This window comes from Scyliorhinus torazame, chromosome 19 (genome assembly GCF_047496885.1).
Source record: "Scyliorhinus torazame isolate Kashiwa2021f chromosome 19, sScyTor2.1, whole genome shotgun sequence".
Taxonomy (NCBI): Eukaryota; Metazoa; Chordata; class Chondrichthyes; order Carcharhiniformes; family Scyliorhinidae; genus Scyliorhinus; species Scyliorhinus torazame.
In genome coordinates this window covers 7,258,252-7,268,251 of record NC_092725.1, presented here as the reverse complement: position 1 = coordinate 7,268,251, position 10,000 = coordinate 7,258,252, and the positions used below count along the sequence as shown (strand labels likewise).

At 56.9% G+C, this 10,000-nt stretch overlaps 1 protein-coding gene across 1 annotated transcript in view; it reads left to right on the top strand.

The window, feature by feature from the left end:
• Window positions 1–10,000, top strand: part of prrt2 (proline-rich transmembrane protein 2) — a 138,074-nt gene that overhangs the window by 124,080 nt on the left and 3,994 nt on the right. Inside the window, exon 3 of the mRNA XM_072484035.1 lies at window positions 4,421–4,550. Within this exon, the coding sequence (XP_072340136.1) occupies window positions 4,421–4,550 (130 nt within the window). The remainder of the gene's footprint in view (window positions 1–4,420; window positions 4,551–10,000) is intronic.

Below are 10,000 nucleotides of genomic sequence, written 5' to 3'. Positions count from 1 at the left end.
CTGAAATGTGGGGGCGTCTCTGGTGGGAATTTGTGCTGATTGCCCATGGGGGACATCTCGGTCAGACCAACGTGCTGCCTCGTTTCGTTCCAGGTCCTCATTGAGGCCCCCCCACCCCCACCCCACCCCGTCCCTGTCCAGTTCCTGGCTATCTGGATCCCCAGGTAGCGGAATTTGTTTTGGGTTGGTTTGAATGGGATCCCTGCAGCTGGGGTTGGCCTCGCTCTTGCCCAGCTTGTTTTGTAGACCCGGGAACGCTCTGAGCTCCCCCAGGAGCTGCCCGTCTGCTTTCAGGCTGCCCTGGGGTGTAGAGGAGCAGGACGCCCGCATGGAGCGAGACTCTGTGCTCACTGCCTCCTCTTCGGGTACCCTTCCCGCCTCTGGCCTCTGGCAGGGCGATCGCCAGGGGTTCAATTTCCAGGGACGGGTCCTGTGGGCATCCCTGGGCAGCGGGAGGTATTCAGAGCTTCCCCTTGGGAGCATTGTACAGGCGCTTCACCCACGAGGTGTCGCTTGTTCAAACCGCTCCAGTACCTCAATGACGTACTTCCATTTCGGTCTGTGGGATCCACATTCTGTCAGGTCTTTGGCTTTGATTTGATTTACTTTTGTCACATTAGTACACAGTGAAAAGGATTGTTTCTTGCCTGCTGTACAAACAATGCGTACCGTACATAGGGAAGGAAGGAGAGGCTGCAGAATATAATGTTACAGTCACAGCAAGGTGTAGATAAAAGATCAACTCAATACAAGGTCGGTCCATTCACAAGTCTGATGGCAGTCGGGAAGAAGCTGTTCTTGAGTCGGTTGGTACGTGACCTCAAACTTTGGTATCTTTTTCCTGACGGGAGAAGGTGGAAGAGAGAATGTCCAGGGTGCGTGGGGTCCTTAATTATGCTGGCTGCCTTTCCGAGGCAGCGGGAATTATAGACAGAGTCAATGGATGGGAGGCTGGTTTGCGAGATGGACTGGGCTACATTCACAACCTTTTGTAGTTTCCTGCGGTCTTGGGCAGAGCAGGCTCCATACCGAGCTGTGATACAACCGGAAAGAATGCTGTCTATGGTGCATCTGTAGAAGTTGGTGAGGGTCGTAACTGACAGGCAAGATTTCCTTCGTCTTCTGAGAAAGCAGAGTCGTTGGTGGATTTTCTTAACTTTTTTGGGGGTATTGGCGAGATCGTGGCTTGTGTTAGCGTTGGAGGCAAAGTGCCCCTCGCGAGTGAGTCTGCGAACGTCTCCCGTAGGTGCCGGGCCAGACCGCCGCAAGTCTGCCGGGAACCCGTTGGGTCCTGGTGCCTTCCCCGCCTGCTTTCCTCGTGGAGAGCAGGACAAAGTCCATTTGTAGCTTTCTCCTCCCCGCCAGCAGCTCTACAGTCGGGCCCTCGGAGTATATACGGTCTACCTCCAGGATGGAGTCGATAGGTATTGCCTCGCCGCATTTTCTTCCCTGTCTCTATGAGCTTGTCGGCTATAATCTCTCCCCTAATCACAGCCTTCAGCGCCTCCCAGAACGTGGAGGGTGAGGCCTCCCCATTCTGGTTGTTAGTCACGCAATCGCCGATGGCCTGTGATGTTTTCTGGCAGAAGGCCTTGTCGGCCAGGAGGTCCGTGGCACATTGGTTAGCACTGCTGCCTCACAGCGCCAGGGACCCGGGTCAGCACGGTGACACAGTGGTTAGCACTGCTGCCTCACAGCGCCAGCTACCCAGATTGGCACGGTGACACAGTGGTTAGCACTGCTGCCTCACAGCACCAGGGACCCGGGTCAGCACGGTGGCACAGTGGTTAGCACTGCTGCCTCACAGCACCAGGGACCCGGGTCAGCACAGTGACACAGTGGTTAGCACTGCTGCCTCACAGTGCCAGGGACCCGGGTCAACACGGTGGCACAGTGGTTAGCACTGCTGCCTCACAGCACCAGGGACCCGGGTCAGCACGGTGACACAGTGGTTAGCACTGCTGCCTCACAGGGACCCGGGTCAGCACGGTGACACAGTGGTTAGCACTGCTGCCTCACAGCACCAGGGACCCGGGTCAGCACAGTGACACAGTGGTTAGCACTGCTGCCTCACAGTGCCAGGGACCCGGGTCAACACGGTGGCACAGTGGTGAGCACTGCTGCCTCACAGCGCCAGGGACCCGGGTCAGCACGGAGACACAGTGGTTAGCACTGCTGCCTCACAGAGCCAGGGACCCGGGTCAGCACGGTGTCACAGTGGTTAGCACTGCTGCCTCACAGTGCCAGGGACCCGGGTCAGCACGGTGACACAGTGGTTAGCACTGCTGCCTCACAGCGCCAGGGACCCGGGTCAGCACGGTGACACAGTGGTTAGCACTGCTGCCTCACAGCGCCAGGGACCCGGGTCAGCACGGGGACACAGTGGTTAGCACTGCTGCCTCACAGCACCAGGGACCCGGGTCAGCACGGTGACACAGTGGTTAGCACTGCTGCCTCACAGTGCCAGGGACCCGGGTCAGCACGGTGTCACAGTGGTTAGCACTGCTGCTTCACAGTGCCAGGGACCCGGGTCAGCACGGTGTCACAGTGGTTAGCACTGCTGCCTCACAGGGCCAGGGACCCGGGTCAGCACGGTGTCACAGTGGTTAGCACTGCTGCCTCACAGCACCAGGGACCTGGGTCAGCACGGTGTCACAGTGGTTAGCACTGCTGCCTCACAGGGCCAGGGACCCGGGTCAGCACGGTGACACAGTGGTTAGCACTGCTGCCTCACAGGGCCAGGGACCCGGGTCAGCACGGTGTCACAGTGGTTAGCACTGCTGCCTCACAGGGCCAGGGACCCGGGTCAGCACGGTGACACAGTGGTTAGCACTGCTGCCTCACAGCACCAGGGACCCGGGGCAGCACGGTGACACAGTGGTTAGCACTGCTGCCTCACAGTGCCAGGGACCCGGGTCAGCACGGTGTCACAGTGGTTAGCACTGCTGCCTCACAGTGCCAGGGACCCGGGTCAGCACGGTGACACAGTGGTTAGCACTGCTGCCTCACAGCGCCAGGGACCCGGGTCAGCACGGTGTCACAGTGGTTAGCACTGCTGCCTCACAGTGCCAGGGACCCGGGTCAGCACGGTGTCACAGTGGTTAGCACTGCTGTCTCACAGGGCCAGGGACCCGGGTCAGCACGGTGTCACAGTGGTTAGCACTGCTGCCTCACAGTGCCAGGGACCCGGGGCAGCACGGTGACACAGTGGTCAGCACTGCTGCCTCACAGTGCCAGGGACCCGGGGCAGCACGGTGACACAGTGGTTAGCACTGCTGTCTCACAGTGCCAGGGACCCGGGTCAGCACGGTGTCACAGTGGTTAGCACTGCTGTCTCACAGTGCCAGGGGCCCGGGTCAGCACGGTGTCACAGTGGTTAGCACTGCTGCCTCACAGTGCCAGGGACCCGGGTCAGCACGGTGACACAGTGGTTAGCACTGCTGCCTCACAGCACCAGGGACCCGGGTCAACACGGTGTCACAGTGGTTAGCACTGCTGCCTCACAGCGCCAGGGACCCGGGTCAGCACGGTGACACAGTGGTTAGCACTGCTGTCTCACAGTGCCAGGGACCCGGGGCAGCACGGTGTCACAGTGGTTAGCACTGCTGCCTCACAGCGCCAGGGACCCGGGTCAGCACGGTGACACAGTGGTTAGCACTGCTGCCTCACAGCACCAGGAACCCGGGTCAGCACGGTGTCACAGTGGTTAGCACTGCTGCCTCACAGCGCCAGGGACCCGGGTCAGCACGGTGTCACAGTGGTTAGCACTGCTGCCTCACAGTGCCAGGGACCCGGGTCAGCACGGTGACACAGTGGTTAGCACTGCTGCCTCACAGCGCCAGGGACCAGGGTTGGCAAGGTGGTACATTGGTTAGCACTGCTGCCTCACAGTGCCAGGGACCCGGGTCAGCACGGTGTCACAGTGGTTAGCACTGCTGCCTCACAGCGCCAGGGACCCGGGTCAGCACGGTGACACAGTGGTTAGCACTGCTGCCTCACAGCGCCAGGGACCCGGGTCAGCACGGTGACACAGTGGTTAGCACTGCTGCCTCACAGTGCCAGGGACCCGGGTCAGCACGGTGACACAGTGGTTAGCACTGCTGCCTCACAGTGCCAGGGACCCGGGTCAGCACGGTGACACAGTGGTTAGCACTGCTGCCTCACAGCGCCAGGGACCAGGGTTGGCAAGGTGGTACATTGGTTAGCACTGCTGCCTCACAGTGCCAGGGACCCGGGTCAGCACGGTGTCACAGTGGTTAGCACTGCTGCCTCACAGCGCCAGGGACCCGGGTCAGCACGGTGTCACAGTGGTTAGCACTGCTGCCTCACAGTCGCAGGGACTCTAATAAAGATTATTATTATTGGATACAGAGTAAAGCTCTCTCTACTTGCTCCCTGATGCTATTTGTTTCTGCTCCAGTCCAGGAACAGCTTCCAGAATGGAGACGTGGACGGTGCTCGCAGGCTGGGACGAGTTGCGAAGTTGCTGAGTGTTGTGGCTATTGTCGGGGGATTGGTGATTATCGCAGCATGTGTCATCAACTTCTCCAGTACGTCAGCGCAAATCCTCAGCACCAAATGTACCGGTGAACGGGAAGGAGTTTGGGTCCAATGGGATTGTGTACACTGGGGGTGAACGGGAAGGTGTTTGGGTCCATTGGGATTGTGTACAGTGGGAGTGAACGGGAAGGGGTTTGTGTCCATGGGGATTGTGCACAGTGGGAGTGAACGGGAAGGGGTTTGGGTCCATTGGGATTGTGTACAGTGGGAGTGAACGGGAAGGGGTTTGGACTCATTGGGATTGTGTACAGTGGGAAGTGAACGGGAAGGGGTTTGGGTCCATTGGGATTGTGTACAGTGGGAGTGAACGGGAAGGGGTTTGGGTCCATTGGGATTGTGTACAGTGGGAGTGAACGGGAAGGTGTTTGGGTCCATTGGGATTGTGTACACTGGGGGTGAACGGGAAGGTGTTTGGGTCCATTGGGATTGTGTACAGTGGGAGTGAACGGGAAGGGGTTTGTGTCCATGGGGATTGTGCACAGTGGGAGTGAACGGGAAGGGGTTTGGGTCCATTGGGATTGTGTACAGTGGGGGTGAACGGGAAGGGGTTTGGGTCCATTGGGATTCTGTACAGTGGGAGTGAACGGGAAGGTGTTTGGGTCCATTGGGATTGTGTACAGTGGGAGTGAACGGGAAGGGGTTTGTGTCCATGGGGATTGTGCACAGTGGCAGTGAACGGGAAGGGGTTTGGGTCCATTGGGATTGTGCACAGTGGGGGTGAACGGGAAGGGGTTTTGGTCCAATGGGATTGTGCACAGTGGGGGTGAACGGAAAGGGGTTTGGGTCCATTGGGATTGTGTACAGTGGGAGTAAACGGGAAGGGGTTTGGGTCCATTGGGATTGTGTACAGTGCGGGTGAACGGGAAGGGATTTTGGTCCAATGGGATTGTGCACAGTGGGGGTGAACGGGAAGGGGTTTGGGTCCATTGGGATTGTGTAGAGTGGGAGTGAACGGGAAGGGGTTTGTGTCCATTGGGATTGTGTACAGTGGGAGTGAACGGGAAGGGGTTTGGGTCCATTGGGATTGTGTAGAGTGGGGGTGAACGGGAAGGGGTTTGGGTCCATTGGGATTCTGTACAGTGGGAGTGAACGGGAAGGGGTTTGGGTCCATTGGGATTGTGTACAGTGGGGGTGAACGGGAAGGGGTTTGGGTCCATTGGGATTGTGTACAGTGGGGGTGAACGGGAAGGGGTTTTGGTCCAATGGGATTGTGCACAGTGGGGGTGAACGGGAAGGGGTTTGGGTCCATTGGGATTGTGTAGAGTGGGAGTGAACGGGAAGGGGTTTGTGTCCATTGGGATTGTGTACAGTGGGGGTGAACGGGAAGGGGTTTGGGACCATTGGGATTGTGCACAGTGGGAGTAAACGGGAAGGGGTTTGGGTCCATTGGGATTGTGCACAGTGGGGGTGAACGGGAAGGGGTTTTGGTCCAATGGGATTGTGCACAGTGGGAGTGAACGGGAAGGGGTGTGGGTCCATTGGGATTGTGTAGAGTGGGAGTGAACGGGAAGGGGTTTGGGTCCATTGGGATTGTGCACAGTGGGGGTGAACGGGAAGGGGTTTTGGTCCAATGGGATTGTGCACAGTGGGAGTGAACGGGAAGGGGTGTGGGTCCATTGGGATTGTGTACAGTGGGAGTGAAAGGGAAGGGGTTTGGGTCCATTGGGATTGTGTACAGTGGGGGTGAACGGGAAGGGGTTTTGGTCCAATGGGATTGTGCACAGTGGGAGTGAACGGGAAGGGGTGTGGGTCCATTGGGATTGTGTACAGTGGGAGTGAAAGGGAAGGGGTTTGGGTCCATTGGGATTGTGTACAGTGGGAGTGAACGGGAATGGGTTTGGGTCCATTGGGATTGTGTACAGTGGGGGGGAACGGGAAGGGGTTTGGGTCCATTGGGATTCTGTACAGTGGGAGTGAACGGGAAGGGGTTTGGGTCCATTGGGATTGTGTACAGTGGGAGTGAACGGGAAGGGGTTTGGGTCCATTGGGGTTGTGCACAGTGGGAGTGAATGGGAAGAGGTTTGTGTCCATTGGGATTGTGTCCAGTGGGGGTGAAGGGGAAGGGATTTCGGTCCATTGGGATTGTGTACAGTGGGAGTGAATGGGAAGTGGTTTGGGTCCATTGGGATTGTGTACAGTGGGAGTGAATGGGAAGGGGTGTGGGTCCATTGGGATTGTGTACAGTGGGGGTGAACGGGAAGGGGTATGGGTCCATTGGGATTGTGTACAGTGGGAGTGAATGGGAAGGGGTTTGGGTCCATTGGTATTGTGTAGAGTGGGAGTGAACGGGAAGGGGTTTGTGTCCATCGGGATTGTGTACAGTGGGAGTGAATGGGAAGGGGTTTGGGTCCATTGGGATTGTGTAGAGTGGGAGTGAACGGGAAGGGGTTTGTGTCCATTGGGATTGTGTACAATGGGAGTGAACGGGAAGGGGTTTGGTCCATTGGGATTGTGCACAGTGGGAGTGAACGGGAAGGGGTTTGGACCATTGGGATTGTGGATAGCGGGAGTGAACGGGAAGGGGTTTGGGTCCATTGGGATTGTGTACAGTGGGGGTGAACGGGAAGGAGTTTGGGTCCATTGGGATTGTGCACAGTGGGAGTGAACGGGAAGGGGTTTGGGTCCATTGGGATTCTGTACAGTGGGAGGGAACGGGAAGGGGTTTGGGTCCATTGGGATTGTGCACAGTGGGAGTGAACGGGAAGGGGTTTGGGTCCATTGGTATTGTGTAGAGTGGGAGTGAATGGGAAGGGGTTTGTGTCCATCGGGATTGTGTAAAGTGGGAGTGAATGGGAAGGGGTTTGGGTCCATTGGGATTGTGTAGAGTGGGAGTGAAAGGGAAGGGGTTTGGGTCCAATGGGATTGTGCACAGTGGGAGTGAACGGGAAGGGGTTTGGGTGCATTGGGATTCTGTACAGTGGGAGGGAACGGGAAGGGGTTTAGGTCCATTGGGATTGTGTACAGTGGGAGTGAACGGGAAGGGGTTTGGGTCCATTGGGATTGTGTACAGTGGGAGTGAACGGGAAGGGGTTTGGGTCCATTGGTATTGTGTACAGTGGGAGTGAACGGGAAGGGGTTTGCGTGCATTGGGATTGTGTACAGTGGGAGTGAACGGGAAGGGGGTTGGGTCCATTGGGATTGTGTACAGTGGGAGTGAACGGGAAGGGGTTTGGGTCCATTGGGATTGTGTACAGTGGGAGTGAATGGGAAGGGGTATGGGTCCATTGGGATTGTGTACAGTGGGAGTGAAAGGGAAGGGGTTTGTGTCCATTGGGATTGTGCACAGTGGGAGTGAACGGGAAGGGGTTTGGGTCCATTGGGATTGTGTACAATGGGAGTGAACGGGAAGGGGTTTGTGTCCATTGGGATTGTGCACAGTGGGAGTGAACGGGAAGGGGTTTGGGTCCATTGGGATTGTGTACACTGGGAGTGAACGGGAAGGGATTTGGGTCCATTGGGATTGTGTACAGTGGGAGTGAACGGGAAGGGGTTTGGTCCATTGGGATTGTGGATAGCGGGAGTGAACGGGAAGGGGTTTGGGTCCATTGGGATTGTGTACAGTGGGGGTGAACGGGAAGGAGTTTGGGTCCATTGGGATTGTGCACAGTGGGAGTGAACGGCAAGGGGTTTGGGTCCATTGGGATTCTGTACAGTGGGAGGGAACGGGAAGGGGTTTGGGTCCATTGGGATTGTGCACAGTGGGAGTGAACGGGAAGGGGTTTGGGTCCATTGGTATTGTGTAGAGTGGGAGTGAATGGGAAGGGGTTTATGTCCATCGGGATTGTGTACAGTGGGAGTGAATGGGAAGGGGTTTGGGTCCATTGGGATTGTGTAGAGTGGGAGTGAAAGGGAAGGGGTTTGGGTCCAATGGGATTGTGCACAGTGTGAGTGAACGGGAAGGGGTTTGGGTGCATTGGGATTCTGTACAGTGGGAGGGAACGGGAAGGGGTTTGGGTCCATTGGGATTGTGTACAGTGGGAGTGAACGGGAAGGGGTTTGGGTCCATTGGGATTGTGTACAGTGGGAGTGAACGGGAAGGGGTTTGGGTCCATTGGGATTGTGTACAGTGGGAGTGAACGGGAAGGGGTTTGCGTGCATTGGGATTGTGTACAGTGGGAGTGAACGGGAAGGGGGTTGGGTCCATTGGGATTGTGTACAGTGGGAGTGAACGGGAAGGGGTTTGGGTCCATTGGGATTGTGTACAGTGGGAGTGAATGGGAAGGGGTATGGGTCCATTGGGATTGTGTACAGTGGGAGTGAAAGGGAAGGGGTTTGTGTCCATTGGGATTGTGCACAGTGGGAGTGAACGGGAAGGGGTTTGGGTCCATTGGGATTGTGTACAGTGGGGGTGAACGGGAAGGGGTTTGGGTCCATTGGGATTGTGCACAGTGGGAGTGAACGGGAAGAGGTTTGGGTCCATTGGGATTGTGCACAGTGGCAGTGAACGGGAAGGGGTTTGGGTCCATTGGGATTGTGTACAGTGGGAGTGAACGGGAAGGAGTGTGGGTCCATTGGGATTGTGTAGAGTGGGGGTGAACGGAAGGGGTTTGGGTCCATTGGGATTGTGTACAGTGGGATTGAACGGGAAGGGGTTTGGGTCCATTGGGATTGTGCACAGTGGGAGTGAACGGGAAGGGATTTGGGTCCATTGGGATTGTGTACAGTGGGAGTGAACGGGAAGGAGTGTGGGTCCATTGGATTGTGTAGAGTGGGGGTGAACGGGAAGGGTTTGGGTCCATTGGGATTGTGTACAGTGGGAGTGAACGGGAAGGGGTTTGGGTCCATTGGGATTGTGCACAGTGGGATTAAACGGGAAGGGGTTTGGGTCCATTGGGATTATGTACAGTGGGAGTGAACGGGAAGGAGTGTGGGTCCATTGGGATTGTGTAGAGTGGGGGTGAACGGGGAAGGGGTTTGGGTCCATTGGGATTGTGCACAGTGGGAGTGAACGGGAAGGAGTGTGGGTCCATTGGGATTGTGTACAGTGGGAGTGAACGGGAAGGGGTTTGGGTCCATTGGGATTGTGTAGAGTGGGGGGTGAACGGGAAGGGGTTTGGGTCCATTGGGATTGTGTACAGTGGGAGTGAACGGGAAGGGGTTTGGGGCCATTGGGATTGTGCACAGTGGGAGTGAAGGGGAAGGGGTTTGGGTCCATTGGGATTGTGTAGAGTGGGAGTGAACGGGAAGGGGTTTGGGTCCATTGGGATTGTGTAGAGTGGGAGTGAACGGGAAGGGGTTTGGGTCCATTGTGATTGTGTACAGTGGGAGTGAACGGGAAGGGGTTTGGGTCCATTGGATTGTGCACAGTGGGAGTGAACGGGAAGGAGTGTGGGTCCATGGGATTGTGTACAGTGGGAGTGAACGGGAAGGGGTTTGGGTCCATTGGGATTGTGTACAGTGGGAGTGAATGGGAAGGAGTGTGGGTCCATTGGGATTGTGT